This window comes from Elephas maximus, chromosome 21 (genome assembly GCF_024166365.1).
Source record: "Elephas maximus indicus isolate mEleMax1 chromosome 21, mEleMax1 primary haplotype, whole genome shotgun sequence".
Lineage (NCBI taxonomy): Eukaryota > Metazoa > Chordata > Mammalia > Proboscidea > Elephantidae > Elephas > Elephas maximus.
The window spans coordinates 23,632,026-23,656,043 of NC_064839.1; the positions used below are offsets into that span (position 1 = coordinate 23,632,026).

At 48.4% G+C, this 24,018-nt stretch overlaps 3 protein-coding genes across 3 annotated transcripts; 1 reads left to right on the plus strand and 2 right to left on the minus strand.

Moving 5' to 3' along the window:
• Nucleotides 1-2,135: 2,135 nt before the first annotated feature.
• Nucleotides 2,136-4,902, minus strand: LOC126065009 (metallothionein-2-like). Its single transcript, XM_049864633.1, has 3 exons — nucleotides 4,795-4,902; nucleotides 4,123-4,188; nucleotides 2,136-3,654 (listed from the first exon to the last, which is right to left on the minus strand). The coding sequence occupies exons 1-3, from the start codon at nucleotides 4,820-4,822 to the stop codon at nucleotides 3,563-3,565; spliced, it is 186 nt and encodes a 61-aa protein (XP_049720590.1). The 5' UTR covers nucleotides 4,823-4,902; the 3' UTR covers nucleotides 2,136-3,562.
• A 4,718-nt stretch (nucleotides 4,903-9,620) lies between these two features.
• On the minus strand, nucleotides 9,621-11,397 carry LOC126065007 (metallothionein-2). Its single transcript, XM_049864631.1, has 3 exons — nucleotides 11,289-11,397; nucleotides 10,624-10,689; nucleotides 9,621-9,834 (listed from the first exon to the last, which is right to left on the minus strand). The coding sequence occupies exons 1-3, from the start codon at nucleotides 11,314-11,316 to the stop codon at nucleotides 9,743-9,745; spliced, it is 186 nt and encodes a 61-aa protein (XP_049720588.1). The 5' UTR covers nucleotides 11,317-11,397; the 3' UTR covers nucleotides 9,621-9,742.
• Nucleotides 11,398-16,591: 5,194 nt separating this feature from the next.
• Nucleotides 16,592-18,255, plus strand: LOC126065008 (metallothionein-2). The gene is made up of 3 exons (XM_049864632.1): nucleotides 16,592-16,700; nucleotides 17,241-17,306; nucleotides 18,034-18,255. The coding sequence occupies exons 1-3, from the start codon at nucleotides 16,673-16,675 to the stop codon at nucleotides 18,123-18,125; spliced, it is 186 nt and encodes a 61-aa protein (XP_049720589.1). The 5' UTR covers nucleotides 16,592-16,672; the 3' UTR covers nucleotides 18,126-18,255.
• Nucleotides 18,256-24,018: the final 5,763 nt, after the last annotated feature.

Here is a 24,018-nt window from a genome sequence, read left to right on the forward strand (position 1 = left end):
AGTATTGTGTGGTTGTCCACAATTTTGTGATTGATATAATTTTCCTATGTGTTGTAAATCCTAATCTCTGCCTGTGGTTAATAAAAAAATAAATAAATAAGGCAAGATTATTTTCTGTTAAAGAAGATTAGGGTGGAATGTAACACCCTTGCTCAGGTCACATCCCTGATTCAATGTAAAGGGAGTTTCCCTGGGGTGTGGCCTGTACCACCTTTTATCTTACAAGAGTTAAAGGAAAGAGAAGTAAGCAAAGGTTTGGGACCTCGTACCACCAAGAAAGCAGCTGGTTGCAGAGCAACTCCTTTGGAGTCAGGGTTCCTATGTGGAGAAACATAGTTCCCAGACCAAGGGAAGATTTATGACAAGGACCTTCCTCCAGAGTCAACAGAGAGAGAAAGACATCCCTGGAGCTGATGCCCTGAATTTGGACTTTTAGCCTACTAGACTGTGAGAGAATAAACATCTGTTTGTTAAAGTCATCCACTCGTGGTATTTCTCTTATAAAAAAAAAAAAAATAGCATGCTTGAATAGGGCACCAAGCATGATGTCCTTCTCCAAATATTGGTCCCTCCTTATAGCATGTCCAAAGTATGTGAAACAAAGTCTTGCCATCCTCGCTTCTAAGCAGCATTCTGGCTGTTCTTCTTCCAAGATCTGTGCATTCTTCTAGCAGTCCATGGTATTGAATATATATTCAATATTCTCAGCCAGCACCACAACTGAAAGGCATCAATTCTTCCTCAGTCTTCCTTATTCATTGTCGAGTTTTCACATGCATGTGAGGCGATTGAAAACACCGTGGCTTGGGTCAGGTGCACCTTAGTCCTCTTAGTGATGTCTTTGTTTTTTAACACTTTAAAGAGGTCTTTTGCAGCAGATTTGCCCAATGCAATATGTCATTTGATTTCTTCATTGCTGTTTCCATGGGCATTTATCGTGGATCCAAGTAAAATGAAATCCTTGACAACTTCAATGTTTTCTCCGTTTATCATGATGTTGCTTATTGGTCCAGTTGTGAGTATTTTTGTTTTCTTTATACTGAGGTATAATCCATACTGAAGGCTGTAGTCTTTGATCTTTATCGGTAAGTGCTCCAAGTCCTCTTTGTTTTCAGCAATCAAGGTTGTGACATCTGCATAATGCAGGTTGCTAATGAGTCTTCTTCCAATCCTGATGCCCTGTTCTTCTTCATATAGCCCAGTTTCTTGGGTTATTTGCTCAGCATACAGATTTGAATAAGTATGGTGAAAGGAATATTATTTAGTGCCCTGTCTGTTTACCACCTAAAATTATCTCTCCCCTGGGGGCATCACATGATTGGGGAAACACCGTCCTGGACTATGATGGGATGGGCAGGCTGTGAGGAGCCACAGGATAGTTTTAAGCAAAGGAGGGGCCTGGGACAGACATGCCTATTCTTACGTGGAGAGTGGAATGAAGGCAGGAAGGAAGGCAGAGCCCAGTTGAGACCACCCACCCATGTATTGGAGAAATGGGGCCCACGTCCTAGGTGGAGACAAGGATATGCAGCTAGTGAAGGTCACATCTCAGGCTGGTCCTCACACTGACTGACACTGAAGCTGAGTGACCATGAGCAGATTGCTTAAATGAGACAGGCTTTTACCCAGGAGCTTCCTGGGATTTAATAGGATTCCCCGTCAAAGAAAGTCCTAATCAGGAGCCAGACTACACTCTCATTTAATCTCCACGTGGAGGTATAATCTCATTTCCACAAATGAGGAGACAGAAACTCAGAGAGAATGAACAATTTGCCCAGGTCACACAGCTGGTAAGTGGGCAGATGAGCTGCAGACCTGGACTGCCCGAGGCCAAAACCCATGTACTTGGCTCATGCTGGCTTCTGATATCCCCTCCTCACACAGAACACCTGAGGGCAAGCGTTGCCCTGACTCATGGTCCAGAAGGCTCATCTTCATCTTTGATTCAACATCAAATAGATAATCCCTCAACAAATAACCAGAGAGACTGTTACCATTAATTACCAGTCACTTTGTGTCCCCCTCCTGCCTAATAATCACCACCATGCCCTCCCAATGGCAGAATCTGCCAACATCCCTTGTCTTAGTGATCTAGTGCTACTATAACAGAAATATCAAAAGTGGCTGGTTTTAACAAACAGAAATTTATTTTCTCACAGTTTAGGAGGCTGTAGCCCGAATTCAGGGTGTTGTTTCCAGAGAAAGTCTTTCTCTCTCTGTCGGCTCTGGAGGAAGGTCCTTCTCTCTTCTGAGCTTCTGCTCCTGGGTGGTCTTCATGTCGCTTGGCATCTCTCTTCCTCCATCTCTGCTTGCTAACTTGTGTTTCATCTCTTTTATATCTCAAGAGATTGACTTGTTGCGTTAATCCCGTCTCATTAACATAACAAAGACAACCCACTCTCAGATGGAATTATAGTCACAGGCATAGAGGTTAGGATTTACAGCACATATTTCTGGGGAACATGGTTCAATCCATAACACCCCTGAACGGCAGACACGAATTACTTCATCTGGATCCAATTCTCACTTACAGTCGATCTTGCTGAGAAATACCTGGGCAGTTCCCTCTAAATCCCTAGTTACTTGGTTGGCTTGAACTAGCCAAGGGGGCATACAGAGGGGCAGATTTCAGCCTGAAATTAGGTGAATTTCCAAAGATTCAGAGCCAACCCACAACAGGGATCTCTCAGGGTATGGTGAGTGACCTGTCAGTGGTATTGGGCAAGCCAAGGCTGTTGGTTCTTTGTGGGGATATCACACAGTACTACCCAAGGAATGTATGTATTGTCCACACACTGGAGCCATCCGTGAAGTGTCTCTGGTCTACTATGTCCACTTTCAATGAAAAAACCCTGCAGTTTTTGTAATTCTCTTTCCTATGTTATATTGTTCTGTTTTTATTGAAGTTCGTCAGTTGAATCTAAAAAAAAATTTGCTTTGTGTTTTGTGTTCTTTTATTTCGTTATTTGGTAATTCACTTTTATTTTATTTTACAAAAGTTTTGGTTGACAACGGATAGGGAATAAAAACTGGTTATTGAACTCAGGGAGTTTGAGAATCCATTGTAGGGATCCAAGCAGGCTGGGTAACATTCAAGTCTGACGTCTGATAAGGGACTGAAGTGATGGAGGGACTCCCCAGAGAATGAATATGAGGGATTAACGTCAGTCTCTCTGCCAACCACACTTGACATGAGAAGATAAGGGAGGCTGTATTTGCCCTTAAAGCCCCTGGCACAATCCTCTTCCCATTTTACAGCTGAAGAAACTCATGCCCAGAGAAGTAGCCTGACTTGCCTTCGGCATTCAGTTTAGTAGGGGCTAACATTTGGGTCCAGAAGCCAGGTCTCTGGACTCCCAGTCCAGTCCCACACCCAGTCATGCTGATCACAGCACCCCTTATTTCCAACCCACATGGAGAAACAGAGCCAGGATAAAGTCAACACCATTTGTTATCATTCGTGTATTTCATAGAAAAAAGCAGGTAGCAAACGGATCAGGGTTGTATGATATGAGAAAAACTCCAGCTTTGTACAGGTTGCCCTGGGCAGGGCTCTCCCATGTCAGGCACAGCAGCTGCACTTGTCTGATGCCCCTTTGCAGATGCAGCCCTGGGCACACTTGGTACAGCCCACGGGGCAGCAGGAGCAGCAGCCTGGGGAAGAGAGAGCGAAGTGAGATGTTAGGGTATTGGAGCCCTGCTATGTTTGGGTTCCACTACGAAGAGGCTGCCTTGTCCCCTCTGAGACCAGGATAGGGCAGAAAGCCTGTGAGGCAGTGACAGCGAGCAGAACACACAGGCCTTGGGGGAAAGAAATACCAGTCTCTAGAACCATACAATGACGTGAGGAAAGACTTCAATACCAGAGTGGGTGGGGGGACCCATGACAGAGCAGCATCTGGCAGGCCCACAGGAGGTGCCTGTAGGTAAGGTTTCCACCTTCAGAAGGAAAGGTTGAGACTCAACCACCTCTAAGGCTCTTCTAGCTCTGATTCTGAGTCAGACGCTCAGAGGAAGGGATGGGCAGAAACCTGGTCATTGACCTGCTCCTGCCTGCTGAGCTCTGGGTCCAGCCCCTGCTCAGACCAGGCCCCAGATTCCCAGGGAAGGCCCCACACTCACTCTTCTTGCAGGAGGTGCATTTGCACTCTTTGCATTTGCAGGAGCCAGCGCAGGCACAGGAGACTCCTGCAAGGAAGACAGAAAGACAGGCAGTGAGCAATGAGTGTGATGTAGGAGATCCAGCAGTCAGTCAACAAACGCTCCCTGCCCCTTGCTCTGTGCTGGGCTCAGCCCTGGGAGCTCCTGTCACCTCAGGGCAGACTGAAGTCTTGTCACCATCTCTCTCCCCTTGTGATGGGAGGGGCAGGGCCTCCTCCTGTTTTTACTGCACAGGGAAGGTCCCAGGTTCCAGAACCAACCCACAAAGCCCAAGGCGCGGAGGCCATGATCTTATGTCCTGAGCCCTAAAAAGGTAACGAAAGTTCCCTGTCTTCCATCCAGCCCAGGCAGCTCAGGGCCTGGAGTCCAGCGAGCAGCCCCTGATCACCTAGGTGATGTCCAACATGAATTGGGGGGACGCTGGGATTTGGGATAATTCAAATGCTCTAGTTGAGGGGACAGCGCGGAGGTTAAGAGGCAAAGGCGCTTGGCAAGGGAGAAAGCACTAGACTTAAAACTAAGGATCCACCTTAGCTCAGACTCAAAGTGCTGCCTCCTCCACCCCCAGGGACACTGAGTCCCGCGTCTGACAAAAGGCCGGCACCAGGAGCCCAGAAGCCAGGCGTCCCTTACCAGCGACGCAGGAGCAGTTGGGGTCCATTTCGAGCGAGGTGAGACCAGAGGTCGGAAGGCAGATGACGAAGACGATGCAAGGCCGCTGGAAGACTTGCTGCAGCCCACGGGGCAGCCCGCCACTTTATAGGCCGAGGGGCCGGCCCGGGCGCAAAGGCCCCGCCCCGTGGCCACGCCCCTGAGTCCGCACCGCCCCCCGCGCCCCGGGCGGGCTGAGCGCCGCGGGCGGGCCGGGCGCACTGCTCCCTGCGCTTGGCTAGGTGTGCACCGCCGGCCGAGCCTTTGCGCCCCCTCCCGAGAGGGCCCGTGCGCCGTGCGAAACTCGGGGTCCCAGGTGCCTGCACGTCTCTTCCCAGTTTTCCCGTGACTGTCTGTTGTTGGCTGCTCCCAGGTGTTCCCGGAACTCAGCCATGGGATCACTTGTCCTCCCACCCCCCTGTCCAGTTATCCTCAGGTTCGCCCTTTCCTGGAACCCGTGTGCAACCCCAGCCTCGCTCTCAGGTGCCCTGAGCGGGCGGTAGCAGGGGATCGGCCCCAGGGGTTGTGTGGTGTGTGCAGAGGACAGGCCATTGGTGACCTTCGCCCCCCACCCGCAGCGCTCTCCTTGCCCGATAGCTCTGCCTTTTGATCCCATTTCTTTAGTACAGAGCAACAGCTGCTCGGTCTCCCTTCATCCCATCGCCAGGCAAGAAGGTACTAAATGGGATCTCCTGTCTCAGGCCCTGCTTGCCCAAAGCTGTTCACAGGCTGGCTACAGCCCAACCTGGTCCAGGATGGTGTGTCCCAAAGCATGGGATGCCCCTGGGAGAGTGATTATTTTAGGTGATAGGCAGTCTCTGTATTCCATAAGATTGCATAGCATTTGGTATGTGCCAATCCTAAACAAAACAAATCAGTTGCCATGGAGTTGATTTTGACTCATGGTGACCCTATGTCATGGCGACCCCCTGGCAGGCCTTCCCCAGCGCTCTACAGGGTTTTCAATAGCTGTGATCCAGGCCTTTCTGAAGTGCCTGTGGGTGCACTGGAACTGCAAAACTTTTAGTTAGTAGTTTAGGCTTAATCCTTGGCCCCACCAGGGGCGGCTTTAGTATGTGCCAGGTCCTGTTTCAATCAGTTTTGAATCTTCACAACCCTAAAAAGGAAATACTATTAATTTTGAGCCTGTAATACTAATGAAAGGAGCTCTGGAGGAGCAGTGGTTAAGCGCTCGCTGCTCACCAAAAGATCGGTGGTTTGAACCCACCAGCTACTCTGTGGGAGAAAGATGTGGCAGTCTATTTCTGTAAAGATTAAGCCTTGGAAACCCCATGGGGCTGTTCTACTCTGTCCTGTGGGGTGGCTGTGAGTCGAAATCGACTGGAGGTACACTGGTTGATTCTAAGGAGAAACTAAAATAGGAAGAGTGTAACCAACTTACCCAAGGTCACAGGGCTAGGAAGTAGTGTCTCCGGATCTGAACACAGTTAAGCCTCCCAAGGGAAAGAGAAGTTCAAGGATAAAGGTGAACTTTGGTCCAAGCGTGTCTACTGTACCTCTCTACCGCTTGACTTTTTTTCCCCCCCCCCCCTCTCTGTCTTTGCTTAAAAATATTTTAAACAAGAGCAAGTCTCAAGCTCAAGTCATGGCAGGGACACAAGTGATAACAGAAATGAATGAAAAAGATAACACACACACAGATATGTTTTATGGCTAACTTCTATGTTTGAAAGTAAGATTAATTCTCATTTTCAGGAGTGATAGGGAATTTGTTTTTCATTTGAATATGTTACAGAAAATATGAATCATTTAAAGGACAAATGTTCAGTAAAATATGGTGCAGGTGTCTTTCTGTGCCTGCGTGAGGGTGGAGCCTCAGGTGTGTGTGCACAGTCCTGATCCCAATTTCATGGGAAAAGTGAGCAACTTTCTCTAGGCCACAGGTTAGATGATGAGGTAGGAAATGACACATGGCTAAGCACACCAGGCCAAGCTTAGTTGTCTGAAGGAAGACATACATCCCCTAGGGCATTGATGATAATACAGTAATAGCTCATGTTCATAGAGCACTCACCGCATCCCAGGCACCATTCTTAATTCTCTGTGTGTACTAACTCATTTAGTCCTTTGATCCAGATGCTATTTCATGCCACCTTTTACAGTGGAAGAGACTGAGCCATAGAGTGGTTAAGCTTCACAGCCTGTAGGTGTCAGAGGTGGGATTTGCCCTCATGCAAGCTGACCACAGCATCATACCCTCACCCACCACACTACCACCTCTTTCTGTAAAGCACCCAAAATCCAAAACCAAATTCATTGCTGCCGAGTCAATACCAATTCAGAGCAACCCCATAGGACAGAGTAGAACTGCCCCATAGGGTTCCCAAGGCTGTTTTGTTTTGTTTTTAATGAAAAGTTTTTTTTTTATTGAACTTTTGATGAAGGTTTACAGAACAAGCCACTTTCTCATCAAACAGTCAGTACACACATTGTTGTATGACATTTGATAACAACCCCTCAACATGTCAATACTCCCCCTTCTCAATCTTGGGTTCCCTATTTCCAGCTTTCCTGTTCCCTCCTACCTTCCAGTCCCTGCCCCAGGCGTGGTGTGCCCCTTTAGTCTTGTTTTGTTCCATGGGCATGTTCAATCTTTGGCTAAAGGGTGAACCTCAGGAGTTACCTCATTGCTGGGCTGAAAGGATGTCCGGGGGCCATACTCTCAGGGTTCTCCAGTCTCTATCAGGCCAGCAAGTATGGTGTTGCTTTTTGGCTTAGAATTTTGTTGTACATTTTTCTCCAGCTCTGTCAGGGACCGTCTATTGTGATCCCTGTCAGAGCAGTCAGCGGTGGTAGCCGGGCAACATCTAGTTGTACTGGACTCAGTCTGGTGGAGTCCATGGTAGATGTGTTCCATTAGTCCTTGGGACTAATTTTTCCCTTTTATCTTTAGTTTTGTCCATTATTTTTTGCTCCCAAAGGGGCGAGACCAGTGGAGTATCTTAGACGGGCGTTCACAGGCTTTTAAGACCCCAGTCCCTACTCACCAAAGTAGAATGTAGAACATTTTCTTTATAAACTTGGTTATGCCACTTGAGCTAGATGTTTCCTGAGACCAGGGTCCCCACAGCCTTTAGCCCAGCAATTCGATCCCTCAGGGAGTTTGGATGTGTCTATGGAGCTACTATGGCACTGCCAAGGCTGTAATCTTTAGGGAAGCAGACAGCCACATCTCTCACTGAGTGGCTGGTGTGTTCCAACTGCTAACCTTTCAGTTAGCAGTTGAGCGCTTAACCACTGTACCACCAGAGCTCCTTTGTGAATGACCAGGACACTGAAACCCTGGCACTGAGGCACAGTGGAAAAAAAGAGCACTGAGCTAGGAGTCAGGATCTGTCTGCATAGCTCTGTGACCTCTCCTAGCTTCAGTGTCCTATCTATCAAGACAGGGTTGGAATTGGATGGTCTCTAGGGTCTTTCTGGTTCTCAACTGTGACAGGCAGGATTTATCACCTAGGGACAGATGATCTGCCCGCTGTGGCCAGGGCATGAGGCCAGCTGTAGTATATACAGGATCAACCTCTGACTTCTGAGCTGTGTGACTTTGCCAGGTTGCTCTATCTGTCTGGACAACAGCACGATCATTTCAACCCCTGCATTCTTGCTGTCTCTCTCTCACTGGGTTGTATGAAGATAATCGACATGAAGGGTGGGAAAGACTGTATCTGTCTGGTAGGGTTTGTGCAGAAGGTCACCCACATTCCCCCGGGTGCAGGATCAGCAAGGTTCTACTCCCACCCCAGGCTCCAGCCCAGAACAATGCTTCCAGACAGGCCTTTCCCCAAAAGCTTGTTGGGATTTAAGAAGATTCTCTTCAAAAATGTCAATGTGAACAGAATAATCCCAGTGGCCACAGTTTATTAAGGCCTAACCAGGAGTCATTCAATTTCATTTCATCCCCACATGGAGATATAATCTCCATTCCACAAATGAGTTAACAGGAGGGTCAGAGAAGTTGTACCATTCGACCAGGTCACACACACAGCCTCTAAGCGGTGAGGTGGGCTATTAATCTAGACTTCTTGAGTGCAAAACCTCATGTTGGTTTCCGAAATCCCCTCTTCACACAGGAACTCAGTGGGCAAGACTGGTCCTGACTTCCTGGGCCACGTGACTCATTTTCCTCTTTAACTGAACGTCAAATAGCAATTCCCTCAACAAATAGCCAGGGGGACTGTTAGCATTAATTACTAGTCACTCTGGGCCCCACTCCTGCCTAATAACCACCATCACGCCCTCCCTATAGCAGAATCCGCCATCGTACCTGCACAGGCAGACCTACTTCATCTGGATCCATTTCTCACCTACGCTCCATCTTGCTGGGAAATGACCGGGCAATTCCCTCCAAATCCCTAGCCACTTTGCTGGCTTGAAGGAGCCAAGGGCTGGAATAGGAAGGGGCAGATTTTGGCATGATCTTAGGAGGAACTTCCAAAGATTCAGAGCCAACCCAGAACAGGAGGTCTTGAGTGACCTGCCAATGGCAGTGGGGAAGCCAAGGCTGATGGTTCCCGGTGGGCATGTTGGGGCAGTGCTGGTAGGCTATATCTGCTCCACCCCTTAGAATATCAGGCACAATGCTCTTCCCACTTTACAGCTGTAGAAACTCAGGCCCATAGAGGTAGCCTGACCTGCCTTAGCCTCAGGCATTCAGTTTAGTAGGGGCTAATATTTGGGCCCAGAACCCAGATTTCTGGACTCCCAATCCAGTCCCACAGCCAGCTGTGCTGATCACATTACCCCTTATTTCCACCCTACATGAAGAAAAACAATGCCAGAATAAAGTCAACACCATTTATTATCATTCATGCATTTCATAGAAAAAAGGAGGTAGCAAACGGATCAGGGTTGTACGATATGAGAAAAACTCCAGCTTTGTACAGGTTGCTCTGGGCAGGGCTCTCCCACGTCAGGCGCAGCAGCTGCACTTGTCCGATGCCCCTTTGCAGACACATCCTTGGGCACACTTGGCACAGCCCACAGGGCAGCAGGAGCAGCAGCCTAGGGAAGAGAGAGGGAAGTGAAAAGTTAGATCGGACCAGGCAACTCCCTTTCCCAACAACAGGCCAGGCAGCAGGGCCCTGAATACTAGAGGGCCTGCTATGTCCTCAGACCCCTGCTAGGATTTTTGTGGTCAGCTTGCATGAGGAAGCAGCTGCCCTGTCCCATCTAAGCTCTGGGTAGAAAGCCTGGTGAGGCAGGGACAGTAAGCAAAGTACAAGGGACTCTTCCAGAAAAGGAAAATCAGCCTCCAGAACCACACAGCGAAGTGAGGAAAGTCCTCAAGATCATCAAGCAGGAAAACCCGTGACAGAGCAGTGTCCGGCAGGGCCAGCAAAGGCCTCGGCTGCCTCTATAGGAAAGGACTGCGCTAGCAGGTCAGAGAAACCACACATGTCCATAAGTTCACATGCATAAAGTGCTTCAGAGCCCAACGCAAAAACCAAAGCTGTTGCTGTCGAGTTCACTCCGAATCATAGCAACCCTATAGTGTGACTTCAGAACCCAAGAGGGCTAAAAACGCTAGATTAGGAAGCAGGAGAATAGGTTCTCGTTCTGGTTCTGGCCCTGCCTGGTTGAAGAACTCTCTGGACCTCAGTTTCTGCCTTCTAGAATGAAAAGTTGGGATTCGACCACCTCTAAGGCTCTTCTAGCTCTGATTCTAAACCCAGTGCTCAGAGGAGGGGATGGGCAGAAACCTGGTCATTGACCTGCTCCTGCCTGCTGAGCTCTGGGTCCAGCCCCTGCTCAGACCAGGCCCCAGATTCCCAGGGAAGGCCCCACACTCACTCTTCTTGCAGGAGGTGCATTTGCACTCTTTGCATTTGCAGGAGCCAGCGCAGGCACAGGAGTCTCCTGCAAGGAAGACAGAAAGACAGGCAGTGAGCAATGAGTGCGAGGCAGGAGATCCAGCAGTCAGTCAACAAACGCTCCCTGCCCCTTGCTCTGTGCTGGGCTCAGCCCTGGGAGCTCCTGTCACCTCAGGGCAGACTGAAGTCTTGTCACCATCTCTCTCCCCTTGTGATGGGAGGGGCAGGGCCTCCTCCTGTTTTTACTGCACAGGGAAGGTCCCAGGTTCCAGAACCAACCCACAAAGCCCAAGGCGCGGAGGCCATGATCTTATGTCCTGAGCCCTAAAAAGGTAACGAAAGTTCCCTGTCTTCCATCCAGCCCAGGCAGCTCAGGGCCTGGAGTCCAGCGAGCAGTCCCTGATCACCTAGGTGATGTCCAACATGAATTGAGGGGACGCTGGGATAATTCAAATGCTCTAGTTGAGGGGACAGCGCGGAGGTTAAGAGGCAAAGGCGCTTGGCAAGGGAGAAAGCACTAGACTTAAAACTAAGGATCCACCTTAGCTCAGACTTAAAGTGCTGCCTCCTCCACCCCCAGGGACACTGAGTCCCGCCTCTGACAAAAGGCCGGCACCAGGAGCCCAGAAGCCAGGCGTCCCTTACCAGCGACGCAGGAGCAGTTGGGGTCCATTTCGAGCGAGGTGAGACCAGAGGTCGGAAGGCAGATGACGAAGAGGATGCGAGGCCGGTGGAAGGCTTGCTGCAGCGCACGAGGCAGCCCGCCTCTTTATAGGCCGAGGGGCCGGCCCGGGCGCAAAGGCCCCGCCCCGTGGCCACGCCCCTGAGTCCGCACCGCCCCTCGCGCCCCGGGCGGGCTGAGCGCAGCGAGCGGGCCGGGCGCACTGCTCCCTGCGCTTGGCTAGGTGCGCACTGCCGGCCGAGCCTTTGCGCCCCCTCCCGAGAGGGCCCGTGCGCCGTGCGAAACTCGGGGTCCCAGGTGCCTGCACGTCTCTTCCCAGTTTTCCCGTGACTGTCTGTTGTTGGCTGCTCCCAGGTGTTCCCGGAACTCAGCCATGGGATCACTTGTCCTCCCACCCCCCTGTCCAGTTATCCTCAGGTTCGCCCTTTCCTGGAACCCGTGTGCAACCCCAGCCTCGCTCTCAGGTGCCCTGAGCGGGCGGTAGCAGGGGATCGGCCCCAGGGGTTGCGTGGTGTGTGCAGAGGACAGGCCATTGGTGACCTTCGCCCCCCACCCGCAGCGCTCTCCTTGCCCGATAGCTCTGCCTTTTGATCCCATTTCTTTAGTACAGAGCAACAGCTGCTCGGTCTCCCTTCATCCCATCGCCAGGCAAGAAGGTACTAAATGGGATCTCCTGTCGCAGGCCCTGCTTGCCCAAAGCTGTTCACAGGCTGGCTACAGCCCAACCTGGTCCAGGATGGTGTGTCCCAAAGCATGGGATGCCCCTGGGAGAGTGATTATTTTAGGTGATAGGCAGTCTCGATATTAAATAAGGTATCAAGAGAATTGATTATTTCCCTTTCAATTTTCCTGACAAGTGCATGATACTTAGAGTGCACAGTGCTCTGTTTTAATCACATTTGTTCTTTGAATCCACAACAGCCCTAAAAGGGAAATACTATTACTTATGAGGAGTACCTCGATGGTGTAAACAGTTAAGACTGTAGCTACTTACCAAAAAGTTGGATGTTCACGTCCACCCAGAGGCTCTTTGGAAGAAAGGCCTGGCCACCTACTTCCAAAAAATCAGCCATTGAAAACTCATATTGCTATCAGTTTTACTGCGACACACATAGATTCACCGTGAGTCAAGTGAACTGAAGGGCAAGTGGTTTTATTATTTACCATCCTGTATCACTAATGAGAAGCTAAGACACAAAGAGTGTAAATTGCCCAAGGTCACAGTTAGGAATTGGTTTCTGTCGATGTGAATCCAGTCTGCCTACCAAGGGAAAGAGAATTCAAAACTAAAGCCACCCTTTGAAATAAGTATATCTTCGGCACCTCTCTACTGCTTTCAAATCTTTTATACAAGATCTACCTCCTATTTTGTTGCATTTTCCTGGGGGTCTTAAAATCTTCCAAGCAGCCATCCAAGGCACAGCAATTGGTCCCTATTTGCCTGGAGCAACAGAGGGAGAAAGAGTCAGGAATAAGAGGAGGAAATGGAGTGTGTGGCTAATTGCCTCCATAAGCTACTGCCCTGTTTGTTGGGAGACCAGAAGAACTGGATGCTGCCTGGGTACCATTACTGAACAATTTGATCAAAGGCTCTATAGAATAATCCTGATTAAAGAGGGAAAATGCGGAATAGAATTTCAATTTCTCATGGACTCTAGACTTTCTGGAGCCAAGGAAGCTGGATGAACCCCTGGAATTATTCTTCTGTGATAGACTTTAAAACTTAGGTCAAAAATGTCACCTGAAGTCTTCTTAAAACCAAACAGTAGTTAAGCTTAACTAGTTTAAAAAAAAAACTGTATGGGACCATGTCACACCTATTAAATCAGCAAAAAATAAAACAAGTCAAGAGACCACCTCTCAGTTATCTAGTGATGCTCCAACAGAAACTCCATAACTGGGTGACTTTAACAAATGGGAATTTATTCTCTCACAGTTTAGGAGGCTAGAAGTCTGAATTCAGGGTGCCAGCTCTAGGGAAAGGCTTTCTCTTTCTGTCAGCTTTGGCGGAAGTCCTTGTCTCCTTTTAACATCTGTGGGTCCAGCATTCCTTGGAGATCTCCATGTCTCTTGGCATCTATCTTCCCCTGGGCCTAAGAGGCTGTCAGTGCAGAGACCCCAGGTCCAAAGAACACGCTCTGCTCCCAGCTTCTCTTTCTTGGTGGTAGGAGGTCCCCCTCTCTGCTTGGTTGTTTAATCTCTTTTATATCTCAAAAGAGATTGACTCAAGATAAAACCTAATCTTGTAGATTGTACCCTGCCTCATTAATACAACTGCCTCTAATCCTGCCTCATTAACATCACAGCGGTTAGGATTTACAATACATAGGATAAAGACATCAGATCACAAATTCAAGGATAATAACATCAGGTCACACAATGGAGGTTAATTACATCATACTGAGAATCATGGCCTCACCAAGTTGACACATATTTTTGGGGGACACAATTCAATCCATAACACCACCCAATGCAAGGCTGGGGAAAAATGGCACCTCACCTATTGCTGCTAGTGTTGAACGGTGTATGGGACAAGCACCATAAAAATGTTCACATCTTTGAATCAGATAGTCTACTCCTGGGAATTTTCCTCAAGAAATAATTCAAAAGATGAGAAAAAACAATATGCACCGAGAATCTCACTTTGGCTTTTTTTTTTTTTTTAATAAGAATTAGAAGCTGTCCAGAAGAGATTCAAAAAAATAAATTGGTTAAATAAATTATGCTTTAAAATTGTAAAAAGAAAAAATCTTTTACATAAGAGCTACTACCATCAAGCACAACTCAGGGCAGGGGCAAACGAGCTCCAGAAATAAATGAACATAAAAAACATACTTCCACATGTTTTATTTCTGGAAGTAAGACTAATTCTCATTTTTAGTAGTGATAATTTACTTTTCATGTGGATATATTTCAGAAAGTATGAATCATTTAAAGGCAAAATGTTAAGTAATAAAAAAATTTACAGGAAAATATCAGCAAAATACTGGTGCAGATGGTAGCAGAAATGGCAGACGTCCTTTGGTACATGAATAAGGAGATAAAAAAATGTCCCCTATGTTATTAATGATAATAATAAAATGTTATTGTTGTGTTGGTTGCTGTCAAATCCATTCCGACTCATAGTGACCCCATGTGTTCCGAGTGGAACTGCCCCATAGGGTTTTCAAGGCTGTGACCTTTCAGAACCAGACCACCAAGCCTGTCTTCGAGGCTCCCCTGGGTGGTTTCGAACCGATAACCTTTCAGCTAATAGTCAATAACTGTTTGTACCACCCAGGGACTCCTAATAAATATTAGCTCATATTTACAGAGCACTCATGTGCCAGGCACCATTCTAAGGTTTTGCATGTACCAACTCATTTAGTCCTATGAGCCAGATGCTATTATTATGCCCCCTTTACAGTGGAGGAGACTGAACTGCAGGGAGATTGTCACAAACCTATAGGCAACAGAAGTGAGATATGCCTTCACGTAAGCTGACCACAGCATCATACCCTCACCCACCACCCCACCACCACTTCCTGTGAAGGACCAGGACACTGAAAACCTGGCCCAGAGGCCCAGTGGAAAGAGCACTGAGCTGGGAGTCAGGGTCTGTCTGCATAGGTCTTTGACCGCTCTGGGCTTCCTTTTCTCATCTGTCAAGCCCAGGATAGAATTGGCCCTTTCTTCTCTCAACTGTGAGAGGCCGTGAGTGGTGGGGTTTAGTACTCAGGGACAAATGATCTGTAGCCGGGATGTGAGGTCAGCTGTAACTTAAGCTCAGATACTTTTTTCTACCTCCAGACCAAAAAAAAAAAAAAACACAGATCTGGCATGCTTAATTGTGTATCCAGTGGCATCCTCATCAGTGTGGGTATGTGACCCGTGACCTAGACAGGGTCATTCATTCCTCTCAAGTATTTGGGTTTTGGTTCCCAAACATGTCCTTATGTAGGTACAGAAGAACACCTGCCATTTCTGCTACAACCGGCACCAGGGTTTTACATATTTTTCCTTTAAATGATTCATATTTTCAAAAATCTATTCCTATGGAAGGCAAACTCTCTCATTCCTGAAAATGAGAATTAATCTTACTTTCACACATGGAGGGTAACCACAAAACTTCTGTGTGTGCGTGCATTTTTTTTCACTCATTCATTTCTACATCATTTTTGTCCCTGTCTTGAGTTGAAGTTGAGGATAGCTGACTCCTGTTTAAAAGGTTACAAGGTGTACAGAGGTGTTGAAGGCCTACTTGGGCCAAATGGTAGCTTTATCCTTGAACTTCTCTTACCCTTGGGAGGCTGACTGAACTCACATCCAGAGGCAACACTTTTTAGCTCTGTGATTTGGGCAAGTTAGTTACGCTCCTTGTGTCTTAGTTTCTCATTCGTTAATATGGGCTCGTAAATAATAGTACTTCGTCTTCAGGGTTGTTGTGAGAGTTCAAAGAGTGAAAGTGATTAAAACAGAGCCTGGCACATTCTTCATATAAATGCTATGCAATTGTCAGGAAAATTGTTATGCTTTTTATTGCAGAGACTGCCTATCACCTAAAATAATGATTCCCCTGAGGGCATCCCACGCTTTGGGAAACACTGTCCCGGTCTGGGTTGGGCTGTAATGAGCCTCTGAACAGTTCTAAGTAAAGCAGGGCCGGCTACAGGGGAGCCCATTAGACTCCTCTGGCAGGGTGAATGGAACCAAGGAAGGCAGGCCGAGCAGGGTGTACTGTGCACTGGAGAAATGGGGCAAAGGCCCGGGGTAGGGACAGGGAGAGTGCTGCGAAGGGACAGGGAGAGGGAGGCAAAGTCCAAGTAACAGCCGGTCCTCTGCATACCACACACACCCCCGCTCGGATCCCCCACTACCGCACGATTCGGGTACGTGTGTGCTCGAGGCTGGGGTTGCACACGGGTTCCAGGAAAGGGCGAACCTGAGGATAACTGGACAGGGGGGTGGGAGGACAAGTGATCCCATGGCTGAGTTCCGGGAACACCTGGGAGCAGCCAACAACAGACAGTCACGGGAAAACTGGGAAGAGACGTGCAGGCACCTGGGACCCCGAGTTTCGCACGGCGCACGGGCCCTCTCGGGAGGGGGCGCAAAGGCTCGGCCGGCAGTGCGCACCTAGCCAAGCGCAGGGAGCAGTGCGCCCGGCCCGCTCGCTGCGCTCAGCCCGCCCGGGGCGCGGGGGGCGGTGCGGACTCAGGGGCGTGATCACGGGGCGGGGCCTTTGCGCCCGGGCCGGCCCCTCGGCCTATAAAGAGGCGGGCTGCCCCGTGCGCTGCAGCAAGCCTTCCACCGGCCTCGCATCCTCTTCGTCATCTGCCTTCCGACCTCTGGTCTCGCCTCGCTCGAAATGGACCCCAACTGCTCCTGCGCCGCTGGTAAGGGACGCCTGGCTTCTGGGCTCCTGGTGCCGGCCTTTTGTCAGAGGAGGGACTCAGTGTCCCTGGGGGTGGAGGAGGCAGCACTTTGAGTCTGAGCTAAGGTGGATCCTTAGTTTTAAGTCTAGTGCTTTCTCCCTTGCCAAGCGCCTTCACCTCCCTGCAACTAGAGCAGTTGAATCTTCCCAGTGTCCCGCCAAGTCAGAGACCTCAGGAGTGAGGCTGAAGCCATCATGTTGGACATCAACCAGGTGGTCAGGGGCTGCTCGCTGGGCTCCAGTGCTGTGTCCAGGCCTCTGAGCTTCCTGGACTGGCCAAACTTGCCTGGGCTAGGTCTGGAGGCTGGGGGCCTTTTGTGATAAAAACAGGAGGACACACTACCCTGTCCACCATGAGGGGAGAGAGGAGGGGGCTAAACTTCAGGAGCTCCCAGGGCTGAGCCCAGCACAGAGCAAGGTGCAGGGAGCGTTTGTTGACTGACTCCTGGATCTCCTGCATCACACTCATTGCTCACTGCCTGTCTTTCTGTCTTCCTTGCAGGAGACTCCTGTGCCTGCGCTGGCTCCTGCAAATGCAAACAGTGCAAATGCACTTCTTGCAAGAAGAGTGAGTGTGGGGCCTTCCCTGGGAATCTGGGGCCTGGGCTGAGCAGGGGCTGGACCCAGAACTCAGCAGGCAGGAGCAGGTCAATGACCAGGCTTCTGCCCATCCCGTCCTCTGAGCGCCTGACTCAGAATCAGAGCTAGAAGAGCCTTAGAGGTGGTTGAATCTGAACTTTTCATTCTAGAAGGAGGAAACTGAGATCCAGAGAGTTTCAGATACTAGCAGAGCTGCAAGTAGAAACTAATCTCTGGGTGCCGGCTCTCTCCCACCGCACTCCACCCTATGCAACTTTCTTAGCCCCCCACGATCAGAAGCATGAACTTCTGGACCAAGCATGGTTTCTCTGACCTGCTAACGCAGCCCTTTCTGTAGAGGCAGTCCGGGCCTCCATGGGCCCAGACAATTCTTTGTCAGTGGTTGTCCTCCTCTCTGATCTTGAGGAGTTGCTCATTTGGCATATGGTTCTAGGGCACTGGCCTTCATTTGCCCCCTGAGGCTTGTGTGCTCTGCTCACTGTCACTTCCTGAGTAGACCCTGGGCTCAGAGGGGACCGAGCAGCCTTTTCCTAGTGGGACCCAGACCCAAATGTCCTACCTGGTGTCTCGGAACAGAGGATGCCTTCCAATATTTTGGTCCCTCCGGTTTGGGGCAGAGTTTGTGCCAGGCCTGTTGTTGGAAAAGGGAGGTGCCTGGTCTGATCTAACCTTTCATTTTCCTCTCTCTTTCCCAGGCTGCTGCTCCTGCTGCCCTGTGGGCTGTGCCAAGTGTGCCCAAGGCTGCATCTGCAAAGGGGCATCAGACAAGTGCAGCTGTTGTGCCTGACGTGAGAGAGCCCCGCCCAGAGCAACCTGTACAAAGCTGGAGTTTTCTTTTCATGCAACCCTGACCCATTTGATACATTCCATTTTCTATGAAATTTGCAAATGACAATAAATACATCCAGACCCTTCTGGTCTAGTTGCATCTTGGTGTGTTGGGAGTATGGGAGATGAAGAGGAGAGACAGGAGAGTGGAAAATGGGGTGTAAGTTTCCTAGGATCTTGTCTGGCCTTGGCTTTCTCCTCAGTGAGCTAAGGCTCAGGTTGATATTCACTCAACAGCTACTGATCATGCACACTGCACACACAGCCAGGCACTGGGTCTCAGTGGTGAGTGAAACAGACCTGGAGCTTACAGACCACTGGAGAGAGACAGATAATTTCGGAATAAGAAGTCCTGTAAAAAGAATCAGTAGGTGTGTGCCTGAGAACACAGTTGCAGAAAGCCTGGGTGAAGAGCCCTTCCGCTGAGGCCTGAGAGCTCCATTCCTGGCAGAGGGCATGGCTTGTGCAAAGGCCCTTTAGGGGGAGTTTGGTGTGCTCAGGAAACAGAAGGCAGGTGTGTCTGGGGCGTTGTGTGCAAAGGGAGTGTGGCCCAAGGTCCCTTTGGAGAGGGAAGGGCAGAGACCCTGTGTCTCATTCGTCTCTGATGGCTCCCAACCTGGTTATACAACTGAATCACTTGGAAAGGTTGAAAAAGTGCTCAAGACAGGGTCTTGCTCCCATTGTGATTTCTTAGGTCTGAGATGGGCACAGGAACCTGTATTTTTAATAAGCACCTAAGGTTGGATGTAGAGCCCTGGTGCTGTAGTGGTTAAGAGCTTGGCTGTTAACCAAAAGGTCAGCAGTTTGACTCCACCAACTGCTCCTCAAAAACCATATGGAGCAGTTCTACTCTCTCCTATAGGGTCGCTGAGTCAGAATTGACAGCAATGGGTTTGGTTTTAGAAGGTTGGATTTATAGTCAATGCCCAAGGCAGCAGCAATCAAGATATCAAACAATGAATTGCATTAAGCAAACCTGCTGCAAAAGGCCTCTTTAAAGTGTTAACAAGCAAATGCGTCACTTTGAGGTTTAAGGTGTGCCTGACCCAAGCCATGATATTTTCAATCAGCTCATATGCATGTGAAAGCTGGACAAGAATAAAGAAGACTGGAGAAAAATTGATGCCTTTGAATTACAGTGTTGGTGAAGAATATTGAATATACCATGGACTGCCAGAAATAACTAAATCATCTGTCTTGGAAAAAGAATAGCCAGAATGCTCCTTAAAAACAAGGATGGCCAGACTTGATCTCATGTACTTTGGACATATTATTTTGAGGGACCAGTTCTTGGAGAAGGACATCATACTTGGTACAGTAGGGGGTCAGTGAAAAAAAGAAAGACCCTGAAAGACATGGATTGACACAGTGGCTGCAACAATGGGCTCGAGCACAATAATGATTGTGAGAATGGCGCAGGGCCAGGCAGTGTTTCATTCTGTTGTACATAGAGTGTTGCTATGAGTTGGAACTGACTCGACTGCCCCTAACAACAACAAGGCGGTAATCCACTGCAATAGGCAGTCCCATGGAATCATTTGGTGAAATGAAATGAGCCTCTGCCATGTCCTCTCTGGTCCAAGGCTGGGAAATAGTTCCACCCAGTTGGTATTTGCAGCCAGCTCCTCCAAGCGGTGGCTGCCTGCCCCAGGGCTGAGAGAACTTGGAGGTATCCAACTCCCGTCTGGCTGTGGAGGAGGAAACTGGCAGGCCTCACCATGCAGGATATGACATGTGTCCTGGCAGAGACCAAGCCTCTCCGAGAGGACAGTCCAAGCCCTCTGGGGGGCTTGCTATGGAAATATCACCCCAGTATGGGTGAGTGGGCTGGTGTCCAAGATGCTGTTTCCTGCCATGAACCTTTTCAGGCATGGGTACCAAAGTGATGTGGGTGCTGCCGTGCTTATTTCCAACTTGGTCTGGAAGCAGTGGGGTCAAAGCCACAAATATACCAAGCCATTGTTTTTTCACAACTCTGCTTTGGGGCATCTCAGCTGGCAAACCTCTAGGGGGAAGAGTACACTATGTTTCCACAGGGCCTGACAAACACAATCATCCGACTTGCAGCTTTTAATTTTCCACGTCGCGTGTGAAGTGGCATCCTTTCTCCATCCCTTACCCGCATCCCATGACCATTATGGAGTCTGTTGGACGGATTAATTTATAATAGGTTTTTGTGTTTTTACATTTGATGTGGCTGCATCGGAATGCTTGTTTAATTCCAGAAGTTTCAGTGCCAAGTACACTACTGTGAAACAGCCTGGTAAAGCAGTTAAGAGCGTCAGCTCTGGAGCCAGACTGCCTAGCAGGTTATGTAGCCTCTCCGCACCTCACACTTCTCATCTGTACCCCTAAAAAGCACAGAAGAATAAGGGTAGACACTATTACTGTCACTCCTGTAGATTAATCTGTCCAACAGACGATTCTGGTAAAAGCCACAACGTGTACAAATTTGCAACAACAGTAAGAACCTCTCAACCAAAAAATACATGAGAGGTTACATAGGTAGATATCTGTGCTTATACACCTATGGGCCAGCACAGAGGAATATACGGGTGCACATGGATAGGTGTTTCTGTAGGCAAATGTATGAATATGTTTGTGAGTGCTGCATGCATATTCATATATAAAATAAAGCACATAGGGGACAGAGTTATGGATACTTCCTAGACATAACCAAACTCCTTGCAGGATTAGGCTACTGGGCTTGAGGGTTTAATACCATAGTCTCGGGGGGTAACCCAGTCAATTACATAACATAGCTCACGAAGATAATGTTCTACAGCCTAGTTTGGTAAGAAGTGACTGGGGTCTTAAAAGCTTTCGAGGGGCCATCTAAGAAACAATAACACATGTCTGGAGAAAAACAGAGAGAGAGAGAAAAAAAAAAACCGAAGCCTCAAAGGAGAAGCTAGCCTACAGGATTGATGTTTCACACAAACCACAGCCTCGCCTGCCTTGGGACCAGAAGAACTAGATGGTGCCCGGCTACCACTACTGACTGCTTTGACCAGGGACACAATAGATGGTCCCAGGTAGAATGGGACAAAAATGTAGGACAAAACCCAAATTCCTAAAAGAGGCCAGACTTACCCGACCAGCAGAGACTCTGATAACCTCTGAGGCTACCACACTGGGATACCTTTAAGCTTGGAACTCAAACTACTCCCAGTGGCCACTTATCAGCCAAAAGAGAGTGGCTCATGCAATAAACAATATCACATGTGAGTACTGTACACAATCATATAAATGAGACCAAATGTCAACATTTACCCTAGACCAAAGATGAGAAGGCAAGGGGGGACAAGGAAGCTAGATTAATGGAAATAGGACAACTGTGAAGTTATTAATGAGAATGCTGACACAATATGAAAAGTCTAACCAACGTCACTGAATAATATGTATAGAAATTGTTGAATAAGAACCTAATCTGCTATGTAAATTTTCTCCAAAAACACAATACCAAAAAACCAAACCCACTGCGGTCGAGTTGATTCTGGCTTACAGCAACCCTGTAGGACAGAGTAGAACTGCCCCACAGGGTTTCCAAGGAGCACCTGGTGGATTCAAACTGCCAACATTTTGGCTAGCAGCAGTAGCTCTTAGCCACTACACCACTGGGATTTCCAAAAACACAATGAAGTATCAAAATAATAATAACACCTATACATGTATACATAGGGTTGTTATGAGGTTAAATGTGTTTAGCACAGTCCCTGGCACATATCAAGTGCTGAGTGAGTGCTACTTCCCTGGGGGCCAAGCAGAGTATCTGACAATCTGTAAGTGCTCCATAAATGCTCTCTACTCAATTCAATGAGCATTTATTAGACCCCAACTGTATGTAATGACCATCCATCTGTCAGTTTGTCATACTGTACTGGCTTGCCTGTTGCTATGATGCTGGAACTTATGTCATCAGTATTTCAGATACCAGCAGGCTCACACATTGTGGACAGGCTTCAGTGAAGCTTCCAGACTAAGACTAGGAAGAAAGACCTGGTGATATACTTCTTGAAAATTAGCCAATGAAGATGATACAGATCACAACAGAATATTGCCTGATATATTGATATCAACACATCAATATTATTGACACAAATGCAGCAGCAATGGGCTCAACATGCCAGAGATCATGAAGATGATGCAGGACCAGGCCACATTTCATTCTGTTGTACATAAGGTCACCATGAGTTGGAGTTGACTGCATGGCAGCTAACGCCAATGCTGTTTGTAAATCATTGTGCTGGGCACAGAGAGAGAAGATAACATATAAAGAAGACCCAATCCCTTTGCTGGAGGAGGTCTTATTCAAGTCTCTGTTAAATTCAGGAAGTGTTTATTTACCACTTCAAGATGCAGCTGCTGAGCAGGGGGCAGACAGCTACAGAGTTGAACACCTCTACTTTTGGGAGAAGAGTGACTTGGCCATGTGTGAGACAAGATAAGACAGAGGTTTGGAAGTCTTGGAAGGGAGCGTGCTAAAGTGTGACCAACAGCCCAGCAGTAAGCCCCATTCAGTCATTCATTCATGGCATTCAATCATTCAGTCGCATGGTCGCCTCTTGGCCACAGATGGTTGGCGCATTGGTGGGTGGACTGGACAAGTATGTGCTAACTCTTCAGGAGGGGACTGGCATGACACCCTGCTTGATCTGGATGCTCAGTTTTGGATGAAGGCAAAGTGACCCAATCAGATCCTCTCTACCAATGTGTTAGTCATCTAGTACCACCCTTAGAAACACCAGAGGCTCCACCCTTTGAAACACCTGAGGTCACGGCCGTACCTTTTGAGACCAAAGCATCTTGGCTTCTTACGTTCTTTGTCTCTTCAGCTTCCTGATTTCTTGGCCTCTCAGCAACTCGCACCTCACACCTGCATCAGCTCTGCTGGGGCAAGTGTTCCAAAGCTCTGTAGCTCTGCCAATAAGTGCCCGGAGGCACCTCACTCTGCCAGGAAGCCTCTTGCATACAGACACTCAACTCTCTCACTCTGTGGGTAGGCTCCAGCTGTGTCTGGCACTGGTCTTCTGGTTCTGCTGCTGCTGTTTCTCTGTCACTACCGCTCCTCTATCCATTTACAGTTTCAAAACCGCTTCCACATTTTAGATATCTGTTAGAGCAGCACCCCACTCCTGGTACCAAATTCTGTCTTAGTCATCTAGTACTGCTATAACAGAAATATCACAAGTGGATGGCTTTAACAAAGAGAAATTTATTCTCTCACAGTCTAGTAGGTTACAAGTCCAAATTCAGGGCATGGGCTCCAGGGGAATGCTTTCTGTCTCAGTCAGCTCCGGAGGAAGGTCCTTGTCCTCAATCTTCCCCTGGTTGAGGAGCTTCTCAGGCATGGGGACCCTGTGTACAAAGGACGCGCTCTGCTCCTGGTGCTGCTTTCTTGGGGATATGAGGTCCCCACTCTCTGCTTGCTTTCTGTTCTTGTGAGATAGAAGGTGGTGCAGGCCACATCCCAGGGAAACTCCTTTTATATTGGATCAGGGAAGTGACCTGAGTAAGGGTAATGTTACAATCCCACCCTAATCCTTTTAAACATAAAATTACAATAAAAATGGAGGACAACGACACGATGCTGGAGATCATGGCTTTACCAAATTGATACACATGTTTTTTGGGGGGACATAATTCAATCCATGACATCTGAGAAGTATAAGTTCAAGGTGTCTCTGGAGCTCATGCTATAACTGGAACGATGTCACGAGAACAGTAAAGAACCCACCCTAAATGGTAGCAATGAGGATGATTACACCAACTTACGTATCTGTTTTTCTGTGAGAACAGCTGTACATCTTAGTCTTCTGGGGAACCTGAGAGGCTGACTGTCTGCTGAGAAG

Coding starts and splice junctions, on each gene's coding strand:
- LOC126065009 (XM_049864633.1), bottom strand. CDS start 4,822: ATGGACCCCAACTGCTCCTGCGTCGCTG. Junction 4,189..4,794: donor CAACTGCTCCTGCGTCGCTG/GTAAGGGACGCC, acceptor TCTTCCTTGCAG/GAGTCTCCTGTGCCTGCGCT. Junction 3,655..4,122: donor ATGCACCTCCTGCAAGAAGA/GTGAGTGTGGGG, acceptor TCTCTTCCCCAG/GCTGCTGCTCCTGCTGCCCC.
- LOC126065007 (XM_049864631.1), bottom strand. CDS start 11,316: ATGGACCCCAACTGCTCCTGCGTCGCTG. Junction 10,690..11,288: donor CAACTGCTCCTGCGTCGCTG/GTAAGGGACGCC, acceptor TCTTCCTTGCAG/GAGACTCCTGTGCCTGCGCT. Junction 9,835..10,623: donor ATGCACCTCCTGCAAGAAGA/GTGAGTGTGGGG, acceptor TCTCTTCCCTAG/GCTGCTGCTCCTGCTGCCCT.
- LOC126065008 (XM_049864632.1), top strand. CDS start 16,673: ATGGACCCCAACTGCTCCTGCGCCGCTG. Junction 16,701..17,240: donor CAACTGCTCCTGCGCCGCTG/GTAAGGGACGCC, acceptor TCTTCCTTGCAG/GAGACTCCTGTGCCTGCGCT. Junction 17,307..18,033: donor ATGCACTTCTTGCAAGAAGA/GTGAGTGTGGGG, acceptor TCTCTTTCCCAG/GCTGCTGCTCCTGCTGCCCT.